The 26,131-nt window shown below is 36.6% G+C and overlaps 1 protein-coding gene across 2 annotated transcripts in view; it reads left to right on the top strand.

Annotated features, from left to right (window-relative positions):
- BAZ1B (bromodomain adjacent to zinc finger domain 1B) overlaps positions 1 to 26,131 on the top strand; it is an 85,419-nt gene that overhangs the window by 45,274 nt on the left and 14,014 nt on the right. For both annotated transcript variants that reach the window (XM_077140928.1, XM_077140929.1), the window contains exons 7-13: positions 2,974 to 4,672; positions 9,301 to 9,439; positions 10,010 to 10,143; positions 10,621 to 10,726; positions 11,697 to 11,795; positions 13,694 to 13,871; positions 15,435 to 15,617. In XM_077140928.1, coding sequence (XP_076997043.1) covers positions 2,974 to 4,672; positions 9,301 to 9,439; positions 10,010 to 10,143; positions 10,621 to 10,726; positions 11,697 to 11,795; positions 13,694 to 13,871; positions 15,435 to 15,617 — 2,538 coding nt within the window. The remainder of the gene's footprint in view (positions 1 to 2,973; positions 4,673 to 9,300; positions 9,440 to 10,009; positions 10,144 to 10,620; positions 10,727 to 11,696; positions 11,796 to 13,693; positions 13,872 to 15,434; positions 15,618 to 26,131) is intronic.

Genomic DNA, 26,131 nt, shown 5'->3' with positions numbered 1-26,131 from the left:
TTGCATTCTAGTTTCCTTTTGGTGTCCATGTTGCAGAGACAGTAATATTTTTTTATGTGTAACAATTAGGAAGGGCCTTCACCCCAGAATTATACTACTACTAATTCAGGTGTCCACTGTATTTTTCTCCCTCCGCCATTCATTGATTACTTGTGCTGAGTGGGGTGCAGGGGAGACCCTTAGCACATAAGTGGTTTTATACTTTTTCAGATCCCCCTGAGTCCAGCCTTGCCGGCTCCCATTTGGCTGTGACTGCCCAGCATGCCCCATGCTGAGATGATCCAGTTACTGAAGGACTGCTTACGCGGGGAGCCGGCCTGTTGGGAGGGGGTTGGGTGAGTTCATATATATATATATTTTTTTTCATTTTTAAGAGAAAAATTATATGGTGTGACTTGGCGAAAAACACACCTCTTGAGCTAAGCTACCCCAGCTCTTTCTTGCATTATTTCTGCATAATTCTGTGCTTCTAAGTGGAAGAAATTTAAAGAACCATATGCTAAATTTGAGTGACTTTTTGAATAGAAAAATAATCAGTAAATTAAGAAGTGGCCCAATTATAATTGACCTTATTAAAAGATTCCTGTTTAAAATGCTAAAAATGAAACTTAATCTCACTTGAGTCTCCTTTTCTTTCTAGTGATAAATTTCATTTTAGGATGACTTAAAGTATAGCATGTTATCCTAAGTATTAGGAAAAGAATCAGTGTCTGTACTCTGAAGATTTTCAAAGTCTTGCTGAAGAGAGGATGGTTAACTTTTTGAAGGGACATTTGTCTTTTTTGTCTTTAATACCTGCTAAGGTAGTGATGGGTCTTGTTCTGTGATTTTCAGGATGGTCTCTGAAATACTGTTTTCTTTGGAGCCTTGATGTTATCTCTGTCCAGAAGGAGAATGAAATTTTAATGTATCTTTGTTCTTTTTTTACTATTTTGAAGTTTAGTGGCACTGCTTCTGGGGGATGAATCTCTTGAATATCAGTAGGGTTTATAGTCTATAAAGCTATAAAACTTTTGTTAGCCAATCCTGATGATTACTTTTGGGAAGCCAAAGTAATAAGTTAAAGAACTATAATTTGCTGTGAAATTGGCCTTTTAATTTTTAGAGTACTTAACCAGAAGTAAAATTTGTTAAGGATATCCTACTCATTGCAGACCATATTTCTGTATCTTATACTGCCTTGGTTCTGTGACTCTGTTTTTCTTATCCTTAATGTTTAAATCTTATTTGTTATTATAGTAGAGCTTACTAAATCTTAATAAGTCTGTTTGCTTTAATTCTAACAAAAGCATAGAAGTTCTTATCTCTGGGATTTATTTCACTATAGCCATTACCCTGTAGTTTTTTTGGTGAGGGCTCATAATTTCATATTCACCAGTCTTTATCTATTTCCTTGCTTCTTGTCTCATGTTACAGTAGCTTCTCCTGTCCTGCCTCCAGACTGCTTCTTTACATGTTGCTCTTGACAAATTAGTCCCTTCCACTTAAAAATCTTAAATACAGCATGTCCCTGAGTAACATCTATAGCTTAGCTGCTGTTGGTAATAGAAATTACATTTTCTAGAGGTTTTCTAGTCTTTCTCCTAATCAACTTGCAACAAGAAATTGTTTAAAATTGTCTGTGCTCATGTATTGTTTGGTTATTTCATTTAGTTTGGGTTTTAGCTGCCAGACCTTTTTCTTCATAATTGTTTTGTTTTTTTTTTCAAGTTTCAAAATCACAGCTTTTTTTTTTCTTCAAAAACATTTAAACAGAGAAACAGTGGTTTCATGACAAATGGAATAGGTTTTAACCTATTAACTAATTCTTTATGATGGGGATGGGATATGGGAAGTTTAAAGAGAGAGAAGATGTGAAATAGTTGTCTAGGTGAGTGGGAACGTGAATAGAGTAAGGGAATATATTGTGATTACTATACAGCATTTATAACCTGTCTGCGGACCTGGACATGAGTTTAAAGCAAGCACTTAATGCCATATTTTATTCAAACCAGTTTTAAGTTGAATATGTGCAAGACCAGAACTGAGTAGAGAGTTTGAGTTTAGCAGGGTTGTGGTTTTTACCAAGTAGCTATAAAAAGCAAGAGAGACAAAAGTAACTGTAGATTTATGTAAGAAATTGATTATAATGATTTAATTTGGATAAAGAATGATAAGAAAGTGAGGGTGGTAAAAATGTGGTAGAATTAATCAGTTTTAGATCCTTGTGAAATTGAAGGATTGTAGAGTTGGAACACTTAAAGGCAGTGAGTTTGAAAATTGGGAAGAGATGGTCAGAATATATGAAATTGAGATTATAGCGAATTTACAGTTATTAATGTATTCACTATGGGGGTGGGTGGAGAACAAATTAGAATTTGAGGAACCAGGAATCTGAGTCTGGAAATCTCCTTATCTGTGAGCATTGTTTTGTTTTTGTTATCTCACCAATTCTTTTAATAAAATATGCCTCTGAAATTAGATAAAAACACTTAAATTAGTATACTTTCTATTTAAAAGCATATAATACCCCCAGTTAGAACAGGGATTTGAAGGACAAAAATCCAGTGCTGTCTTAAGAGCAATACTTTTTAAACTCCTCACGTATTACCATTATCTAGCTCAGGTATCCTTAATCTGAGGTCCGCTGATGAGCTTTCTTAAATTGTATGCATAACTTTTGTGTTTTTCTGAGAAAAGCGTTCATAGATTTCATTATTTTAAGAAGTACTAACCTGTGCATTAACAAAACTAGTTGTGTAGCACACATATTTAATAACAGATTTTTAAGTCTGGGTATAAAGAGAATTTTGTATTGATATAGCAAAAACGTTAGCTAACATGTGATTTCAGGGATGCAGTATCTTTGAGGAGAAATAAATATGTAGCTTTATCTGAGTAGCTGGAGAAGAGGGCCTTTAGGATGCTTAAATAAACATTGCTTCTTTAAACTAGTTTATTTAAATTTACTTTTCTCCTCTGCTTAAATTCTAGTACATGACTCTCAACCCTTGTAAGAGGAAGAATACTGGATCCCCAGACAGGAAGCCTGCAAAGAAATCCAGGCCAGACAATTCTTCTCTGAGCTCACCTTTAAATCCCAAGTTATGGTGCCATGTACATTTGAAGAAATCCTTGAATGGCTCCCCACTCAAAGTGAAGAACTCAAAGAATTCTAAATCTCCAGAAGAGCATCTAGAAGAAGTGATGAAGATGATGTCACCCAATAAGCTACATGGTAACTTTCACATTCCTAAGAAAGGCCCACCTGCCAAGAAACCGGGGAAGCACAGTGACAAACCTTTGAAGGCAAAGGGGAGAAGCAAAGGCATTATGAATGGACAGAAATCCACAGGGAATTCCAAATCTCCCAAAAAGGGCTTGAAGACTCCCAAAACCAAAATGAAGCAGATGACTTTGTTAGATATGGCCAAGGGCACTCAGAAAATGACACGAGCCCCACGGAATTCTGGGGGCACACCTAGGTCTTCAAGCAAACCTCATAAACATCTGCCGCCTGCTGCCCTACACCTCATTGCCTACTACAAGGAAAACAAAGACAGGGAGGACAAGAAGAGTGCCCTGTCCTGTGTTATCTCCAAAACAGCACGTCTTCTCTCTAATGAAGATAGAGCTCGTCTCCCAGAAGAATTGCGAAATATTGTTCAGAAACGCTACGAGCTTCTAGAGCATAAAAAGAAGTGGGCCTCTATGTCTGAAGAACAACGCAAAGAATATTTGAAAAAGAAACGAGAGGAGCTGAAAGAGAAGTTGAAGGAGAAAGCTAAGGAACGGAGAGAAAAAGAAATGCTTGAGAAACTAGAAAAGCAGAAGCGGTTTGAGGACCAAGAGCTGACTGGCAGAAACCTTCCAGCATTTAGACTGGTGGATACCCCTGAAGGGCTGCCCAACACACTCTTTGGGGATGTTGCCATGGTGGTGGAATTCTTGAGCTGCTATTCTGGGCTACTTCTGCCAGATGCTCAGTATCCTATTACTGCTGTGTCCCTTATGGAAGCCTTGAGTGCAGATAAGGGTGGTTTTTTATACCTGAATAGAGTGTTGGTCATCCTCTTACAGACCTTATTACAAGATGAAATAGCAGAAGACTATGGTGAATTGGGAATGAAGCTGTCAGAAATCCCTCTGACACTACATTCTGTCTCAGAACTGGTGCGGCTATGCTTGCGCAAATCTGACGTTCAGGAGGAAAGCGAGGGCTCAGACACAGAAGACAACAAAGACTTGGCACCGTTTGAGGATAATGAAGTACAAGATGAGTTCCTAGAGAAACTGGAAACCTCTGAATTTTTTGAACTAACGTCAGAGGAAAAGCTACAGATCTTGACTGCACTCTGCCACCGGATTCTCATGACATACTCGGTGCAAGATCACATGGAAACCAGACAGCAGAAGTCTGCAGAGTTGTGGAAGGAGCGGCTTGCTGTGTTGAAGGAAGAAAATGATAAGAAGAGAGCAGAGAAACAGAAACGGAAAGAAATGGAAGCCAGAAATAAAGAAAATGGAAAAGAGGAGAATGGGTTAAGCAAAACTGATAGGAAAAAAGAAATTGTGAAATTTGAGCCCCAAGTTGATATGGAAACTGAAGACATGATTAGCGCTGTGAAGAGCAGAAGGCTGCTTGCCATTCAGGCTAAGAAGGAACGAGAAATCCAGGAGAGAGAAATGAAAGGTAAAATCTTATGTTGAGGAAAAAGGGGGCAAGCCTTTTAGAAGATAGTAAAAGGAAATTACTAAAGTAATGATAGGATCTATAGTTTTGTCATAGCTCTGTAATTACTTCTGTATGTAATAACCCAGCACCTACTAAGTATGTAATGTTCTAGCAAGAACGTTCAGCCTGGAATTCTGCTGTTAATGATACTTTTGCCTTAGACCAATGGGATGTTGGAATCTATTCTGGGTTTAGTCAAGTTTCAAATCTACAAACAGACATGGTGGAAACAACACATTTGTTGACCTGGGCTCAAATCCTAGGTAGCTCTGACTTAGCTGTATGCTTTTGAGTGTTGACTTATCCATGCCAAGTATATTTTCCTCATATACTTGGTAAGATTGTTTAAACAGATGAATGACAAAGTATTTAAAATCCTTAGCACAGTTGCCAACTCAGATGTTAATCTTTTCCTTATTATACGGCTTTTAAAAAATTTGTGGTAAAATGCATATTTTTTATTTCTTTTTCTTAATTGATGCCAGTGTTCTAATAAATGATCATGATGATGAATATACACTATGTGATGATATCGTGAATTACTGTATTATATGTAGAATGGAATGATCATATGTTAAGAATGGTTTGTGTTATATTTTTAAAAAATTAATTAAAAAAATACATAACATAAATTTACCATTTTACCCATTTTTTAAAGTGTATAATTCAGTGAGATTGAATACCCTCACAGTGTTTTATAACCATCACCCTATCTGTATCCAGAACTTTTCTTTATCTCCAAGTAAAAAGAAACTACCCATTAAACACTAACTCCCCATTCCTATTATATTGGTCTGTCTGTCTTTATGCCAGTATTACACTGTCTTGATTATTGTAACGTTGCAATAAGTTTTGAATTCAGTAAGTTTGAATCCTCCAGCTTTGTTCTTTATCAAGATTGTTTTGACTATTCAGGGACCCTTGAAATTCCCTATAACCTTTAGGATGAGTTTTTCTTTTTCTAAAAAATATGTCGTTGAAATTTTGGAGGGATTGCAGTGAACCTGTAGATGTCTTTGAGTAGTATTGTCATCAATAATAATATTGTTTTCTGATCCATCAATAAGGGGTATCTTTTCTTTCAAGTCTTAATTTTTTTCAGCAGTGCTTTGTAGTCTTCAGTGTACAAGTGTTTTCCTTGGTTATTTTTTTTTTTGTCCCTTGGTTAAATTCATTCCTAAGCATTTTGTTCTTTTTGGTGGTATTGTATTTTCCTAATTTCCTTTTTGTTTTGTTCATTGCTAGTGTATATAGAAATATAACATTTTTATGTGTTGATTTTGTATCCTGCAATTTTGTATACTACAACTTTGCTGATTGCATTTATTAGCTCTAACAGTTTGTGTGTGTGTTCTTGAGGGTGTCATCTGTAAATAGAGATGGTTTTACTTCTTCCTTTCCAAGGCTTCCCTTGGATATTTTATTCCTTTTTCTTGTCTGGTTGCTCTGACTAGAACTTCCAGTATGGTGTTGAATAGAAGTGGTGAAAATAGGCATCCTTGGCTGATTCCTGATCTTTGGAGAAAAGCTTTCAGTCTTTCACTGTTGAGTATGACTTTACCTGTTATTTCATATATGGTCCTTATGTTGAGGAAATTCCTTTCTAGTCCTAGTTTATTGTTTTTATCATTAAAGGATAGTATTGAATTTTGTCAGATGTTAATCTTCTTCAATTGATGATCGTATGTTTTTCCCCTTCATTATTAGTGTGGTGTACTACCTGTGTTGAACCATCCTTGCATTCCAGGGGCAAATCCCATTTAATTGTGCTGTGCAATTCTTTTAATATACTGTTGCATTCATTTTGCTAGTATTTTGTTGAGAATTTTTGCATCTATATTCATGTGAAATAATTGGCTTGTATCTTTTTCTTTTCTTGTGGTTTCTTTATCTGGCTTTGATATTAGGGTAATGCTTTTTTTTTAATTTTTTTTTATTGTATAGTATAACATATACAAAGCAAAGAAATAAAAAAACAATAGTTTTTAAAGCACTCTTCAAAAAATGGTTACAGGATAGATCCCAGAGTTTTTCATGGGGTACCATACAATCCTCACATACTTTTCCATGTAGCTGTTCCAGAATGTAGGAGGCTAGAGGGCTTAAATACTTTTTTTATCATCACAATCAACTTTTCTTTTCCTTCTTTTTTGTGAACAATAGCATACATACAAAAGAGCTATAAATTTCAAAGCACAGCACCACAATTAGTTGTAGAACATATTTCAGACTTTGATATGGGTTACAGTTCCACAATTTTAGGTTTTTATTTGTAGCTGCTCTAAAATACTGGAGACTAAAAGAGATATCAGTTTAATGATTCAGCATTCTTATTCATTTGTTAAGTCCTATTTTCTGTTTATAATGCCACCATCACCTTTGATCTTTCCATACCTCTCTTTGGGATTGTTTGGGCTATGACAATTCGAAATTTTTGCTATTGGAAGGGTCTGTCACTAATATGGGGTAGGGAGATGGAACTATCTGATGGTCTGAAGATGGGACCAAAGACCCATCTGGAGGTTGTAGGTTTCTGGAATGTTATTCTAGTGCCTTGAACCCTTGTGGAATCTTATATATTGCCCTAGGTATTCTTTTGGATTGGCTGGAATGGTCTTGGTTGGGGGTTAGCAGGTTTTGACAGGTAGCAAGGTCTACCTGAAGCGTGCATAAGAGCAACCTCCAGAGTAGCCTCTTGACTGTATTTGAACTCTCTGCCACTGATACTTTATTAATTACACTTATTTTCCCCCTTTTGGTCAGGATGGAATTGTTGATCCCACAGTGCCAGGGCTGGATTCATCCCTGGGAGTCATCTCCCATGTCTCCAGGGAGACTTCACCCCTGGATGTCATGTCCCAAGTAGCGGGCAGGGCAATGATTTCACTTGCAGAGTTGGACTTAGAGAAACTGAGGCCACATCTGAGCAACAACAGAGGTCCTCCAGAAGTAACTCTTAAGCATGCCTATAGGTAATCTAGCTTCTATGCTACCTATATAAGTTTCACAAGAGTAAGCCTCATGATCGAGGGCATGGCCTATTAATTTGGATATCCCTAAGGTTTGACGCAGTAGCAGGGAATTCCCTGATGGTAAGATTTAATAGTTCCGTAGTCTTTCTCCCCTCCTTCAGGGGACTTTGCCAATACTTCTTGATTATCTGCTTAATATACTCTAGGATGTTTCCAGACATTACAATAATCTATATAGTATTAAAGGACCTCTTTCATACTCTGTACTTTCTGTGTTTCAGTTGTTCAAATGAGCTATGCAGATAGGTTGAATTAGATTATGTACTACAGAAAATTTCAGTTCCAGACCAAAGAAACCTTTTTTTTTTTTCAGAGAAATCTTTTTTACATTGGTCTCAAAGAGTATGTGTGGTTCTGAAATACAGACACTCTTCTTTACCCCTATATACTGTCTCTTATAGAGATAGGAAGTGTTTTTTCCTCTTCATGTTTTTGGAAGACTTTGGGAAGAAATGTTTGGTAGAATTTATCAGTGAAACCATGTAGTCTTAGACATTTCTTTATTTGGGGGTTTATGATTGCTGATTCAAACACCTTATTTGTTATATGTCTATTCAGATTTTCCATTTCTTCTTGAGTCAGTTTTGGTAGTTGGTGTGTTTCTAGGAATTTATCAGTTTAATTTAGGTTATCTAATTTATTAGCATACAGTTCATTAATATTCTCTTATCCACCCCACCCTCTTTTTTTTTTCCCTGTAAGGTTGGAACAGATTCTTCTCATTTTTTTCCTTAGTTAACCTAGGTAAAGGGTTATCAGTTTTTTTTAGATCCTTTCAAAAAATCAACTTTTGGTTTTTTTTATTTTCTCTATGAATTATCCTTTATTTCATTTATCTCTCCTCTAATCTCTATTATTTCCTTCCTTCTCCTAGCTTTGGGTTTGCTCTTTTTTTCTAGTTTCCTTAAAGTATTCAGTTAGGTTATTGATTTTGAGAACTTTTTTCCCTTGTAAAATAAGTGTTTACCTCTATAAATTCTCTCAACACTGTTTTCATTGCATCCCATCAGTTTTGGTGGTTGTGTTTTTGTTGTCATTTGTCTTTAAATATTTTCTAATTTCCCTTGTGATTTCTTCTTTGACCCATTGATTTAGAGTGTGTTGTTTATTTTCTACACATTTGTGAATTTTCCGATTTTTCTTCTATTATTGATCCCTAGCTTCATTCCATCGTGGTTGAAGATACTTTGTATTTATCCTTTTTGAGAATCCTGTGACTATTCCTTTCAGAAAATACTTCATTTAATACTATTTTAAGGACTGTTATAAACATTTCTTCAGGATTGTTTAAAATATCTTAATAGAAAGTTAATTTTTGGAAAGAGAAGATTTTGCATTGAGTCAATAACTGAGACTTCGCCAAAATTCAGAAAACCTAGGAGGACCATATTTAATTTCTTACTCATGTGTCATTTCTCGTAACGCATAAGAATGAGGAGAAAAAACCTGAAGTTTGGTGAGCATGTGTCCACTTTATACCAGCCACTTTTCACTCCATATCTTATTTAATTTGTAACAGTGAATTTACTAATTGATTCTTTTTCTCTTTAATAGTGAAATTAGAGCGTGAAGCTGAAGAAGAGCGAATACGGAAACACAAAGCAGCTGCTGAGAAGGCCTTCCAAGAAGGAATAGCCAAAGCAAAACTAGTTATGCGTAGGACTCCTATTGGTACAGATCGAAACCATAATAGGTATGTTATTAGACCTAATTTTTATTATTTTGTAGGGTCATTGTATTTGTATTTGTACAAAGTACAAAGAATTGACAGGCTTTCCTTTTCATGGAGTTTGAAAACAGTTGCTTATCCCACGTGTACTGAATATTTAATATGCCAAATGCTAGGGTTATAAATTGAATGAGACACGTCCTGTCCTTGAAGATCTGACAAATATAAAGCTGAAATTATAGTGAGAGCTGAAATGTAATCCAAATATATATCTTTAAAAATGATATTATAAAGACATATTTTAAATGCACACAATGTGTGAAACCTAAAGATTGAGAAATATTAGAAGTTATAAAAATTGCAGATATTAAATGAATTTTAAATTTCAACAATTTTGGTGTGCTTTGCTTTACCTTATGTTATAATTTGCATTTATTTGGAATTATGAGCAAAGACGAAATTCTGTCAGTGGTTGTACTGAATGCAAAGTGATGTTCTGTAGTCACTTCCCCTGTCAATAAAATCTTCCTGCACTCCTGATCTATTTGTTATCCATACATGGTTATGATATTGAAATGTGGTTGTGATTTGTAGATACTGGCTCTTCTCAGATGAAGTTCCAGGATTGTTCATTGAAAAAGGCTGGGTACATGACAGCATTGACTACCGATTCAACCATCACCGCAGAGACCGTGCAGACTCTCCTGATGAGGATTACTGTCCCCGCAGTAAGTATATCTGGTAGTTATGTTACCCTACTCACATAGGGCCAACATTAAAGACTACTTTTCTTCTCTCACTTTTTACATTGTAGAATTTCGTCATTGCCTTCTTAGGTAGGTATATTTGGGTAGTGTTAGGAAGGTGCAAAATACGTAGAGGAAAGGAAACTAACATTTAATTACCAGCTTTGTCCCTGGCATAGTGTGCAAAGATATTTAAAGAATATTTAGTCAACCCTCTCCATTCTAAGTGGCAGTACTTTTAAACTTTAACCTATATAATTATTCTTCTATTTATAGAGCATGTTATCTGAAAAGGTAAAATGCTATACAGTAGTTAAGAGAAGTTAACAGCTGTTGACATGGGAGTGTATTTAATATGCAGTGCCATGTCATTGGTTATTGGGTTTGACACTATGTACAACTTAGGTTTGAAATTAGGAATTGGGTATTTACTTAACCTTATGTATAAATCTTTCTTAGGTAAGAAAGCAAACCTAGGCAAAAATGCAAGCATGAACATACAACATGGACCAGCAGCAGAAATTGCTGTAGAGAACACTGTACCCAAACAAGGGCAGAACCTATGGTAATGTGAGCATTCGTCCTGTTGCTCTTTGTTTTTCCTTTTAAATGTTAGGGAAGAAAGTATTTAATATAGTGACATCATTGAGTTAGTAATTATCAATTAAGGCCATTTTGTGTGACTTTGATACATATGTTGGCTATCTTAAATGCATTGTTTTAAAAGCATACATGATATTAAGAAAAAAATTAATAATGTCTTTAACCCGTCATACCCAAAATATTATCATTCCAACATGTAATAAACATAATAAAAGGTATTAAAGTATTTGTGTGTGTGTGTGCGTATATATATATATTTGTACCAAGCCTTTGAATTCCAATGTGTATTTTACATGTAACAGTACATCTCAATTCGAATTAGCCACATTTCAAGCACTTAAGAGCCACCAGTCATGGTTTTTGGTAAGAAAATGTTTATTATTCCTAAGGTTTGGAGTTTGGTTTGATTTTTTTTTCCTGTAATGTAATTTTGTATGTTATATGCTAGTTCTAACATATCATTGGAAATGCTCTTCTGTATTTCTGGGAATAGAAAGGTTTAGAATTTTTCTTCTTGTTATTTAAAAGAGAAAAATGTGCACGCAGAACAATTAGTCTTTGTGTGCAATCTGCTTTTGGTCAGGGAGCTAGTTTTGAAGGTCTCTTCTGCTTAGATAGTGCGTTAACTACTTTAACTATGATCACCTTTGATTTAATAACCTCTTTTTTTAGTTTTGGGGCTTGTGGATAAGTGTGCCTATTAACTTGAAGTTATGTCTCATTTTATATCTGAATAGGGAAAATTGGTGTACTAGAATAGGTTTAATATTAGGCCTCACAGAAACAATAAATTTTTTGTTCTATTTCTGGATATTACAGTGTGAAAATGTTTGGAATTCTCTTCCAACTCACGTCATCAATGTTAGAACCCTTTCCTAGAGTTTGATTTTTTTTCCTCCCAGAGTTATCAGGTCTCTCTTGCCTTTCTGCAGGTTTCTATGTGATAGTCAAAAGGAACTGGATGAGTTGCTAAACTGCCTCCACCCTCAGGGAATAAGAGAAAGTCAGCTTAAGGAGAGATTAGAGAAGAGGTAAGGATTTTCATCTTGTACCTCACATTTTCCTACTTCAATAGTAGATATTTAAAATATTTTAGGTTTTCTTGTTAACCCATAGAAACTACTAAAAAAAATTTTTAATGATGTTTGTGTCCCTTTTATGTTCATATTTCTTGATATTTTCTGGCACATCATTCTTATTTGAAAAAATATATCTGTTAAACCATGTATATACAGACTAACAGGATAATACATTGAATAACGCATGCTGTGCATTCAACTTTGAGCATCATTGTAATTAGGCAGTCTTGCAAATAAAGTAATAGAGGCTCAGATCTTTAAAAACTGTTCTGTCAGTATTCAAAAAAGTCAAAAAGTAGAGATAACCCAGTGTCTTTTATTGATGAATGGGTAGGCAAAATATGGTATATCCGTACAATTGAATATTATTCAGTATAAAAGGAACTACTATTATGTGCTGCAACATGGATGAACCTAAAAAACATGCTATGTGAAAGAAGTTAGACACAAAAAGCCACATATTATGTGATTCTATTTATATGAAATAGAATAGGGAGAACTATAGAGACAGAAAGTAGATTAGTGGTTGCCAGGTAATTGGGACATGGGAGGAAATGTATAGTGATTACTAATGGATGCAGGTTTCTTTTTTAGGGTGATGGAAATGTTCTGTAATTAGATAGTAGTAATGATTTTACAACATAAAAATCACTGAAGTGTACTCTTTTAAAATGATGTATTTTATGTTATGTGAATTCTGTCTCAAAAAAATCTTCAGAATTCATATTAGCTTGATTGAGATTGCTGTTCCTTTTGTTTTAGTCATTGCAACCTTTTTCTCTTCTTTATGTCATAGACGTAAGAGAACAAACTCAAGATTAAGGTAATAGTGACAAAAATTTAATTATAGTGGTAGACTTTAGTATATCCTCCCCGTTCGACAGATCTAGTAGGTATAAATGAGTAATCAATATCCCTCAAATAGAGAATATAGATTTTTTTGTTATATCCATTCAACATTTATAAAAATTGATCATATACTTAGCCACAAAATCAGTCTCAACCTTTTGTTTAAAAAGTAGAGACCTTCAGGATACATGATCTGGTCATATTGCAGTCAAATTAGAAATCAACTCTATGAAGCTGACCGAAAAGATCTTAACTGCTAGTTATTAAAATACATTCTAGATAACTCTTAATTCAAAAGAGACACTAAAAAGAAAACTAGAAGACAGTGAAAAAGAGTCCTTCATGAGAAAACCAGTGAATATAGTGAACCTTAGTACTCAACTTTAAATGACCTTAAGCTTTAGTGTTTATTTTGGTATAGAAGGCCATCAGTAAAACTTTTATAACCTACCCAGGCTGGAGTCTTTAACAGAGTCCTTATTGCTGGGGCTTCAAAGAGTTAGTCTTAGTATAGAGTGAATGAGAAGGTCCTTGTATAGGTTTACAGCCCAGATTCATGTTTCTTCTGTGTTATGGAGGATTCTAAGCCAACTCTCCCAGATTGATAGCGATTACAGGCAACTGACATAAAGCAAATGCACATTCTCTCTAAAGGTATACATCTTTAAACCATACTTCAGAAATTCCCATATATAAAATTCCCTGAAACTCAGTTAAAAAAAAAATCACAAACTACACAAGGAAACAGGCTCCCAGAATGAGAACTAGCAAAAAGCAATAGCTTCAGTTGTTAAAAATCAACAAATACAGACAAATGCCATGTTTGGAATGAATCAAGAAATGAGAAATGTGAAAATTTGTGGAAGAAGTGAGACTATTAAAAAATACCAAGAAGAGACAAAAAAAAGATCCAAATATTCTTTCAGAAATAAAGCATGTCATTTAAGTAGTTGAAATTTAAACATCTTAAAAACTCTTTTATCTCCACCCCCGTGTTCTAGGTACCAGGACATTATTCACTCTATCCATCTGGCCCGGAAGCCAAATTTGGGTCTAAAATCCTGTGATGGCAACCAGGAGCTCTTAAACTTTCTTCGTAGTGATCTCATTGAAGTTGCAACAAGATTACAAAAAGGGGGGCTTGGATATGTAGAAGAAACATCAGAATTTGAAGCTCGGGTAAAAACATAGAAAAACAGTCTTTTGAAAGTTGTACTCATAGAAACTCAAATTGGAGTTATTGTCTGATATTTTCTTGCCTTCCCAAGATAACCCCGGAAATTACATGTTTGGGTTTGTCTTCAAAGATGTATGGAACCCAAAATTCGCTTTGTACTTGAGATATTTTTCCTTTGTCATCTTCCACTGTTATCTGGAAAAAGTTTATAGTTGTCTCAGAACCTTTGTTAAGCTGAATGAAAATTGGTCATTGATTCATAATTATTTAGCATTATTTAACATTTCCTTTGCCATGTGATAACCTGTATGAAACATGTTTGGTCATCTTGCTTTTGTTCATTTTTTTTATACCTAGTCAACTCATTGGAGTTGTTTATATTGGCCATTTTCTCATATTCTTAGATGGACTGCATTTCAAGGCCATCATTCACTATTCAACAAGCCGCACTTAAGTGGTTTAGGTAAAATAGTTCAAGAGACTCCAAGCCCCACATTACCTAGGTTTCGGTATTGAAGCTAGAGAGATGACTATTGATAATTATTGTAGAGAGTTTTTTAGTGATTTTATATCCCACATAATTCCAACCATTAATATTTGTATTTTTTCCCAAATTATTCATATGCATATGGCATATGCATTCTTAAATTTGTGTGATTTTTATGAAGTTTCATATGTATCTTTTCCCATTTTTCCTCTTCTATAAATAGTTTTTATTTATTTTACTTAGTCTTTGTAAATAATAATCTATGGAGCAGGGAATTGATATGACAAGCTTCTACTGTAAGAATTGTGTTTCTATTTGTTTGCTTCTCATAATTGGAAAATTATGTGGGTTTATTTTTCTTTTTAATTAATCTCAATAAATTCATGATACATTTTCTAGGACATAAGATTTGAAACCATAAAAGGTTCTTAAAAATTTTTTGAAAAATAGCTCAACCCAATGGATTTTGCCATTTTCAAGCCCTACATATTTACTTTTTTGTTTATTTAGCAAATACATCTCATTTACCTGCTATGTGCCAAACCCAGGCCCATGTATTGGTCTATACTGGGTTATCAGCGTTTTTGTTTCTGCTTGTGGGTGTAATATAGTATCTTATTTTTAGTTTACACATGTTATGTCACTGACAAGGGTAGTGAGCAGTGTTTAGGGATATGATTTTCATCGAGTGTTTTAGCTTCTGTTTCTTCATAAAATAGATGTGAGACTTAAACGAGATCAAGTATGTGAAGCATATTACCTCGTATATAGTTAGTAAGCACTCAGTAAATTTTGATTCTCCTTCTCAGCTTGTCTTTGCCTTAGGGCATAGGTTCACATAGGAGGCACCCATTCACCCATTGCTGAAACAATGAATTATGTAACTTCCTTAAATAGAGGAAGTTTCAGCCTGTGGGAACCCTTTGGGGAAATGGACTGCATAAGCCATTGGATTAAATGAATGGCATATGGCCCTTTTGATATTTTGGTCTAGGCTGATTTAAATTTAGATGGATGGTCTCCTTGCAGCTATTCCGTAGTTTTTCTCTCAAACTGTTTTTTAAATGATTTCCTGTAGGTAATTTCATTAGAGAAGCTGAAAGATTTTGGTGAGTGTGTGATTGCCCTTCAGGCCAGTGTCATAAAGAAATTTCTTCAAGGCTTCATGGCTCCCAAGCAAAAGAGAAGAAAACTCCAAAGCGAAGATTCAGCCAAGACCGAAGAGGTAGATGAAGAGAAAAAAATGGCAGAGGAAGCAAAGGTACTTAGTTACTGAATATTAGTTTTACCATTGTTTAGAAGAATGATTTGCCTTTAAATAATCTAACCCTATCCTTTTTAGCTACTATAAGCACCGTATCCTGCACCAGTGATCCGTATTTACTGCTTTCCAGTAGATTTCTGGTTTTAAAACCAGTCTTATAGAATTACAGGGAATGATTGGCAGGGCCTCTATAGCTGGATGATGGTCAGAATGGGTGTCCTCCCCCTTTTAAATCCAGTTCTGGTTTCTTTTGTTTTTTATTATTCAAATTCTCTGTTTCTTTATTAATCCTCTGTCTAGATGTTTTGTCCATTGATGAGAGTGGGGAATTGAAGTCTCCAGCTATTATGGTAGATGTGTCTGTTTCTCTTTTCAGTGTTTGCCACATGTATCTTTGAGCATTCTGGTTTGGTGCATAAATATTTGATTGTTATGTCTTTGTACTGAATTGTTCCTTTTATTAATACATAGTTTCCTTCTTTGTCTCTTTTAACTGTTTTACATTTGAAGTCTAATTTGTTGGATATCAGTATAGCTACTCCTGCTCTTTTCTGATTATTATTTGCATGAAATATCTTTTCCCAACCTTTCACTTTCAACCTGTGTTTATCTTTGGGTCTAAGATGTATTTCCTGTAGACAGCATATAGAGGGGTCCTGTTTTTTAATCCATTCTATCAGTCTATGTCTTTTGATTGGGGAGTTTAATCCATTAACATTTAGTGTTATTACTGTACGGGTAGTACTTTCTTCTACCATTTTGCCTTTTGGATTTTATATGTCTTATCTTAATTTTTGTTCTTTTTACCTTTACTCATAGTCTTCCTTTCTACACTCTTCTCCACACCTCTCTTTTCTGTCTTTTCATATCTGTCTCTAGTGCTCCCTTTAGTATTTCTTGCAGAGCTGGTCTCTTGGTCACAAATTCTCTCAGTGATTTTTTTGTCTGAAAATGTTTTAATTTCTCCCTCATTTTTGAAGAGCAGTTTTGCTGGATATAGAATTATTGGTTGGCAGTTTTTCTCTTTTAGTAATTTAAATATATCATCCCACTGAGTTCTCGCCTCCATGGTTTCTGCTGAGAAATCTACACATAGTCTTATTGGGCTTCCCTTGTATGTGATGGATTGCTTTTCTCTTGCTGCTTTCAAGATTCTCTCTTTCTCTTTGACCTCTGACATTCTGATTAGTAAGTGTCTTGGAGTACGTCTATTTGGATCTATTCTCTTTGGGGTATGCTGCACTTCTTAGATCTGTTATTTTAAGTCTTTCATAAGAGTTGGCAAATTTTCAGTGATAATTTCCTCCATTAGTTTTTCTCCTCCTTTTCCCTTCTGTTCTCCTTCTGGGACACCCACAACATGTATATTCGTGCACTTCATATTGTCCTTTAATTCCCTGAATCCCTGCTTGTATTTTCCCATTTTTTCCCCTATATTTTCTTTTTCTTGCCGGATTTCAGATGTTCCATCCTCCAGTTCACTAATCCTATGTTCTGCCTCTCGAAATCTACCATTGTAGGTTTCCATTGTCTTTTTCATCTCTTCCACTGTGCCTTTCATTCCCATAAGTTCTGTGATTTGTTTTTTCAGACTTTCGATTTCTTCTTTTTGTTCATTCCTTGCCTTCTTATATCGTCCCTCGATGCATTGATTTGGTTTTTGATGAGGTTTTCCATGTCTGTTTGTATATTCTGAATTGTTTCAGCTCCTGTATCTCATTTGAATTGTTGGTTTGTTCCTTTGACTGGGTCATATCTTCAATTTTTCTAGTGTGATTTGTTATTTTTTGCTGGAGTCTAGGCATTTAATTACCTTAATTAGTTTATTCTGGAGATTGTTTTCACTTCTTTTACCTAGGGTTTTCTTCTTGCTGGATGAATTTGTTGTCTCTCTGTTCTTTGACATTCAGTTCAGCTTTTTCTGGACCTCTAGCTTAGGTTTTGTTTAACAGAGGAGAATTTTTCAGTTCTTGTTTTCTTGTTTCTTGCCCTGTTTGTATGGTGCCTTTTTCCCCCCACCCTTAGGAGGGTCTATTTAGGTATTCTAGACCCCAGCTGGATTTTCCCAGACCAAACTGGCCTCCTATCAGGCGAAAAGAGTCACCTGCATCAGTTTTCCCTGAGGGTGAGACTTAGCAGGTTGAAAGACTTTTCTGTGAAGTCTCTGGACTCTGTTTTTCTTATCCCGCCCAGGATTTGGCGCTTGTCTGCCTGCAGGTCCCACCAGCCCAAGATGATGTGGTACCTTTAACTTTGGCAGACTCTCCCTGCTGGGGTCATGGTGGAGACAGAGGAGAAGTTGTAGGCTGGTTTTAATGGCTTCAAATTACCAAGCCCTGGTGTTTCAATTCTTTAAAGGAGCGATTCCACCTGAGTTGGGCTTCACCCCTCCCGTAGGGAAGGCACAGACTCCAGACAAACCCTCAAACAAGGTTGTTTCTGCCTATGCCCTGGGGCAGTTGCAGCCTAAGAAGTCCTGCCACTGTATCCAAAGGCATTCAAGCCTTTGTAGAAACACAGCCACAAGAACCCCTGTTTCTTTTCTTTTTTTTCTTTTTCTGTCAGCCCTGCCCCCTTGGCGTCAGGGCAAAAGTGAGCAACTTCTGCTTTGACCAGGTTCACCTGAGCTGGGGGCCTATTTTTAGTAGTCAGAATTTGTTAATTCCACAGTTGGCATTTGGTTGGGCTCAACTCCTGCTGCTGGTGAAGTCTCTTCCTTTCCCCTCTGGAAAGCAGCCTGTGGCGGAGAGGTGCCGGCCACCGCAGCTTGGGGAACTCACAGTTCTGGGGAGGCTCGCAGCCGGTCCAGCTGGTCCAGACTGGGTTACACCGTGTGTCCGGTAACTGACGTGGCCCCAGGAGCTGTTCTGTACTGTGTCTCGTTATTTAGTAGTAGTTCTGGAGGACGAACTAAAACGCACGCATTGCTAAGCCACTATCTTGGCCCCACTCCCTACAAACATACTTTTATCTTAATCCTTCTTTCTACTCTTTAAAATGGAGTCTTGTTTTTTAAAAGGTGGTGGTCGGGCAGGCCGTGGTGGCCCAGCAGGCAGAGTTCTCACCTGCCATGCCTGAAACCCGGATTCTATTCCCGGTGCCTGCCCATGCAAAAAAAAAAAAAAAAGGATGGTGGTGGTTTTTTAATTTTAAAAGTTGCATGCCTCCTAAGTAAATCAAATTAGATACAGGTAAAAGGAGAAACAACCCTTATCCCCATTTTCATTCCCCAGAGATAACACTTTTGAATAGTTTAATATTATAATATTAATAATAGCTGTTCTGTGAACATACAAAGATACTTTTGTTGGATTTCCACATAATGGAATCCTACTATATATAATGTTCTGCAGATTCTCACTCAGCACTGTATCCTGGGCATCTCCTCCCTCTTCCCGTCTTGTTATTTTAATATCTGAATGTCCTAACGATAAACAGATCGTCTCTAGTTTTTCTCTATCAGAATAATTAGCTGTTCCATTTTGTCTGTTTTGTGTGTTAGCTCTCTTCTTAAGATTATTTGTAAATAAAATAATTTGAAAACACTGTATGGTCACACTTCCCAGTCAGTATCTAATGTGGAATACATTTCCCTAATTTTAGATTTTCTTCCCTTTCTTATTCCCTCATCCCCTTCCTCCCTTCTTTCCTTCTTCCTTCTTTCTTTTCCTTCCATTAAGGGCCAGTCACGGTGGTAAGTCTGGAGGTTGTAGAGATGAATAAAAGTCACAAGTTTAAGAGTGGGAGACAGAGAAGCTAGGAGACCTTTATAGTAATGTGACAAGTACTGATGACAAAAGCAGTATTTTGGGCTCACCTGTGAGGGATACCTAGGGCAGATTAGAGGAAACTTCCCTGAAGGGCTAACACATAAATTAGGATTTTGAAGAATAAGTAGGAATTAATCAGATCATGGAAGGAGACGTAGGTCTTTTAAATTGAGCTGAAATTGGCTCCTTGAAGTGGTCACTGACAGTCCTTATTTTACTCTCCCAATTTATACAGAATGGTTTGCTCCCTTTTCTAAAGTTCCTCAACCATTTGTACATGGTTATCATGTTCCCCCTAAGTTTTATTTTGGATAAGGGGTAAGCAGAGCAGAGAACTAAGATACAGTAAGATAAAGGCCTAATTATAAATTAATGACTTAGGCTCAGAGAATTGACACATAAATGTCATTATCTTACTGGGATTTAGTTCTCACCTTCCTCCATGTTTCTTTTAAATGGTTTTATAACACTTAGGTAAGATGAGGTCTAAAGCATTAATAGTTAACTAGCCTTCTTTCCTAAATCTCTTCTCAGTAGGCAGAATTTCTAGCCTGGGTGAGTATCACACGGTTTTTATTTTTAACTGAGTTCTGTACTGGAGAGCTGCTTTCTTGATGTGATTCTTTTAAGAGTTACACCTTTCTTTGCTATTTCTTTTCTTGGAACAACATTCTCTTCTCGTTGAGTAGTTGCAGAATTCTCAACTCCATAGTGAAGTACCTTTTTTTAACTTGTCAAGTGAGGCTTTATTCTTAGATTGGCTAGGGAAGAAAATATGAGCACTTTGCAGATTTAACCTTGGGATTCAGGCACAGTATATTAATGGAAAGCATAGTAGAGTTTCTTGGCAAATGAATTAGGTTCCCTATAAAGTAGTTCAGCAATGTTCTGCATTTTAAATGGTATAATGCCGTACAGCTCCCCACCAAGGGTGACCTTTGCCACAGCTCTGAAATTTTCCACTGTCCTTTGCTTTGAAGGTTTCCACTTCTCAAGGGCCAGAGTATTTTCAAGTGGTTCTAGGTTGTTGCATGAGCTATTTCAGTCTCTAATCTGGTCTTCGGTTTCTTGTCTTGTAAAAATAGATTAACTCTGAAATCCTTCTTTGTAATAGTTGATAATTCCAAATATTGAATGATTATTCACTTCCTCAAATTAAATGGAAAAGACAGTATGTGATTTGGCAAAATCTTGGGTTTTGGTTAGCTCTCTCTTTACTTTGGTTTCAGTTGTCCTGACAACTTCATCATTGGTTTTTCCATTCTTTTCTGGAAGAATATGATATAAAACTTTGTTCTGTCTTTGCCAGGATATGGTGTCACATTTCTGTTGTTAAGCAAAGGGATTAATGGTAGTTTGTATTGTAAGCTGGCTCCCCCTTGATTCTGTCATAACCATTTCTATCTAGGGGCTAAGTTTATTTAATTGCTGTATGGTAGAGAATTTGAATTTTCTACCAGTATAGTGTCTCTATCCTTCCAGCAATACTGCCTGGCATAGTTTTTACTGGATGTTAGAGGTGATAGAGGTCAAACTTTTTCTTGCAGGTATGTTTGTTTGTTTGTTTGTTTATATATTTTTATTGAGAAATCTTCACACACATACATTCCATACATGGCATACAGTCAGTGGCTCACAGTTCATCACATGGTTGCGTATTCATCACCATTATCATTTTTTAGAACGTTTGTATCACTCCAGGAAATAAAAAAAGAAAAAATCCATACCTACCATATCCTTACTCCCCCCATTGACCACTAGTGTTTCCATATACCAAATTTATTTTACCCTTTGCCACCCCTTATTTATTTTTTAATCCATTTTTTTTTTTTTTGCTCATCTGTCCATACCCTGGATAAAAGAAGTGTCAGACACAAGATTTTCAAAATCACACAGTCACATTATATCTTTATATAGTTATCTTCAAAAATCAAGACTACTAGAATGCAGCTCAACAGTTTGAGATTCTTCCTTCCCTACCCACTTCCTTCCCCACCTACTCCACTGAGAGAAATAAAAGGGGATATCTATAATGTATAAGAATAATCTCCAGGATAACCTCTTGACTCTGTTTGAAATCTCTCAGCCACTGAAACTTTATTTTATCTCATTCCTCTTTTCCACTTTTTGAAAAGAAGGCTTTCTCAGTCCCTTAATGCCGGGTCCCAGCTTATCCTGGGAGTTCTGTCCCATGTTGCCAGGGAGATTTACACCCCTGGGAGTCATCCCATGTACAAGGGAGGGCAGTAAGTTCACCTGCTGAGTTGGCTTAGAGAGAGAAGCCATATCTGAGCAACAAAAGTGGTTCTCTGGGGTGACTTTTAGGCCTCATTTTAAGAGGGCTTAGCCTGTCCTTTGCAGGAATAAGTTTCATAAAGGTGAATCCCAGGATTGGGGAGGGCTCAGCCTATTGATTTGGTTGTCCCCACTGGTGGCAAGAATATCAGAAATTCTTCTGATGGGAGAGTTGAACATTTCCCCCTTTCTCCCCATTCCCCCAAGGGGACTTTATAAATACTTCTTTATTCATTGCCCAAATTACTCTGGGTTGTAGCAGGGTATCACATTAACCTGGACAAGCCAAAATCTCATGCCCTATTCAAGATTCCATGTGCTTTGTGTTCAACTAAACTGACAATACAAGTTAAATTAGGAAATACGCTACCCGAAATATAAATTTTGCACCAATAAACATCTTCCCTTTAGTCTCACACAGAAGTTGAAGTTTTAAAATATGGACGATATCATCCTTTACCCTATATTCTGATAAACCTTAGTCCTGTCTACATCCGTTTCATTCATATCTCTGCTCAAAGTCTGATCACTTTTTCAACTTTTTAAACAGTTCCTGAGGTACTGCTTGAGTCTCAGGTGTCACATAAATACCCAGAGTTTCTGGGAAAGACTGTGTTATATACAAACAGCTCAGTCTCTCAGAATTTAGAATTAACAGTTACATCTCTTTAAATATATGTGACTCATGTTAAGAGCTTACAATCTAGGACCCTTTACAATAGGCCCCAACCTGATAACCCATGCTCTTGACTTTAGTTCACAGAGTTTTTATATTATAGTTAGTCCATATGATTGAGGCATGAAAATATTTGTCTTTTTTGTTCCTTACATTTCATTCAACATACAGTCCTTAAGGTTCATTCACCGAAGTTGCATGCCTCACAACTTCATTCCTTCCTGAGGCCTGCTTAGAAGCCCATTGTATGTTTATGCCATACTTTCCCCTTCCTTTCCTCAGTTGTTGTACCCTTAGGCTACCTCCATTCATTGTGGATCGGAAACACTGCGGCCATAAGCACCAGTGTGCAAATGTGCAGGGTATCAGGATCACATGGCAGACCCACCTCTAGCCTCCTGTGGAACCACCGCACTTGCAGCTGGGTATTTTTTGTTGTTGTGTTTTTTGTTTTATTTTTTTAATTTTTATTTATTTATCTATTTTAAATGTAACATACAAACACAAACGTTCTTACCATATGATCATTCCATTCTTGGTGTATAATCAGTAACTCACAATATCATCACATAGTTTTATATTCATCATCATGATCATGTATTGGAACATTTACATCAGTTCAGAAAAGGAAATAAAGAGAAAAAAGAAAAATTCATACGTACCATAATCCTTACCCCCCTCCTGTTCATTGATCACTAGCTTTTCAATCTACTAAATTTATTTTAACATTTGTTCCACTATTATTTATTTATTTTTAATCCATATGCTTTACTCATCTGTCTATAGGTAGATAAAAGGAGCATTAGATGCAAGGTTTTCACAATCACAAAGTCACATTTGCATCTGGTTTTAATTAAAAGCTGGTAGCGGGTCCTTCCGGAGAAGATGGCGGCTTAGTAAGACGCGCGGGTCTTAGTTCCTCCTCCAGAAAAGCAACTAAAGAAACAGAAACAATACGAAACAGCTCCCGGAGTCACGACAGAGACCAAAAAGACAGCGTACCCCATTCTGGAACAGCTGAACGGGCAGGGAGAATCTGCTGCGGTGAGATACCCGAGGGGCACGCGTTTTCCCGGCCGGGGCGGCTGGCGACTGGGGTCCCCTCCACGCACGTGGCTCCCCGGTCTGACTGGGAACGTTGGATAGCGGGGCCCTCCCGTCACGCTTGGCGTTTCGGGCCAGCTGGGCAATTAGGACCGGCACTCTCCCAAGCCGCGGCGGCCAGCGACCCCCGCCTCCACGCGCGGTTTCCCGGGCCGACTGCCCCGCAGACAGACGAGCGCCACGAGCGCCACCTACTGGGCAGGAAAAGAAAAACAGAGCCCAGAGATTTCACAGAAAAAGCTTTCAACCAGCTGGGTCCCACACCCAGGGAAATCTGATCAAATGCCCAGACACCAGCAGAAAATAATGGATGACGCTCGGAAAATTGAAGATATGGCCCAGTCAAAGGAACAAACCAATAGTTCAAATGAGATACAGGAGCTGAGACAACTAATGCTGAATATACGAACAGAAATGGAAAACCTCTTCAAAAACCAAATCAATAAATTGAGGGAGGACATGAAGAAGACATGGGCTGAACAAAAAGAAGAAATAGAAAATCTGAAAAAACAAATCACAAAACTTATGGGAGTGAAGGACAAAGAAGAAAAAATGGAAAAAACAATGGATACCTACAGTGGTAGATCTAAAGAGACAGAAGCTACAATTAGTGAACTGGAGGATGGAACATCTGAATTCCAAAAAGAAACAGAAACTATAGGGAAAAGAAAGGAAAAACTTGAGCAGGGGATCAGGGAACTGAATGACAATATGAAGCGCACAAATATACGTGTTGTGGGTGTCCCAGAAGGAGAAGAGAAGGGAAAAGGAGGAGAAAAACGAATGGAAGAAATTATCACTGAAAATTTCCCAACTCTTATGAAAGACCTAAATTTGCAGATCCAAGAAGTGCAGCGCACCCCAAAGAGAATAGACCCAAATAGGCGTTCTCCAAGACACTTACTAGTTAGAATGTCAGAGGTCAAAGAGAAAGAGAGGATCTTGAAAGCAGCAAGAGAAAAACAATCTGTCACATACAAGGGAAACCCAATAAGACTATGTGTAGATTTCTCAGCAGAAACCATGGAAGCTAGAAGACAGTGGGATGATATATTTAAATTACTAAAAGAGAAAAACTGCCAACCAAGACTCCTATATCCAGCAAAATTGTCCTTCAAAAATGAAGGAGAAATTAAAACATTTATAGACAAAAAGTCACTGAGAGAATTTGTGACCAAGAGACCAGCTCTGCAAGAAATACTAAAGGGAGCACTAGAGTCAGATACGAAAAGACAGAAGAGAGAGGTATGGAGTAAAGTGTAGAAAGAAGGAAAATCAGATATGATATATATAATACAAAAGCCAAAACGGTAGAGGAAAATATTATCCAAACAGTAATAATACTAAAAGTTAATGGACTGAATTTCCCAATCAAAAGACATAGAATGGCAGAATGGATTACGACCCAGCAATACCACTGCTAGGTATCTACTCAAGGGACTTAAGGGCAGAGACACAGACGGACATTTGCACACCAGTGTTTATAGCAGCATTATCTACAATTGCAAAGAAATGGAAACAGCCAAAATGTTCATCAACAGACGAGTGGCTAAACAAACTGTGGCATATACCTACGATGGAATATTATGCAGCTTTAAGACAGACTAAACTTATGAAGCATGTAATAACATGGATGGACCTAGAGAACATTATGCTGAGTGAGTCTAGCCCAAAACTAAAGGACAAATACTGTATGGTCCCACTGATGTGAACCGACATTCGAGAATCAGCTTGGAATATATCATTGGTAACAGAGACCAGCAGGAGTTAGAAACAGGGTAAGATAATGGGTAATCGGAGCTGAAGGGATACAGACTGTGCAACAAGACTAGATACAAAAACTCAAAAATGGACAGCACAATAATACCTAAGTGTAATGTAACTATGTTGGAACACTGAATGAAGCTGCACCTGAAACATGGTTTTTTCTTTGTTTGTTTGTGTGTTTGTATCTTTTGTTTTTGTTTTTTTCTTTTTCCTTTTTATATATATATATATTATTAGTATTATTTTAATTCTCTTCTCTATATTAACATTCTATATCTTTTTCTGCTGTTTTGCTAGTTCTTTTCCTAAATCGATGCAAATGTACTAAGAAATGATGATCATACATCTATGTGATGATACTAAGAATTACTGAGTGCATGTGTAGAATGGAATGATTTCTAAATGTTGTGTTAATTTCTTTTCTTTTTTTTGATTAATAAAAAAATTTAAAAAGAAAAAAAGAAGCTGGTAGCGGGCATTTTTTGGTGTTTTTGTTTTTAATATGCGGCCTGTTTGGAATTTTGTACAGTGGGGGGAAACCAGAATGTTCTTTCAAATCTTGAGTACCTAGTGTTATTTGCCCACAGTTAGAGGCTAGTTGAAATTTAGGCTGGTCCAGGTGGATGTAGCAGGATGGTCATGATTATGCAGCATGTATAATGCAAGAGCATCAAATTAGGAATTTGGAAAAACTTAATAGTTGGCTCAGAACCGTTGTTCAGAAAGAGCTTTTCTGTTAAGCTGAATGAAAAGTGGTCATTGATTCATAATTATATAGCGTTATTTAACATTTGTTTTGCCATGTGATGCTTGGTGTGAAACATGTTTGCTCATCTTGCTTTTTCTAATACCTGATCAATTTATTGGGGTTGTTTATGTTGGGCATATCCATTAGTGCT

Source organism: Tamandua tetradactyla, chromosome 23 (assembly GCF_023851605.1).
Source record: "Tamandua tetradactyla isolate mTamTet1 chromosome 23, mTamTet1.pri, whole genome shotgun sequence".
NCBI classification, from domain to species: Eukaryota; Metazoa; Chordata; class Mammalia; order Pilosa; family Myrmecophagidae; genus Tamandua; species Tamandua tetradactyla.
This window is presented reverse-complemented; position numbering and strand designations above follow the sequence as displayed.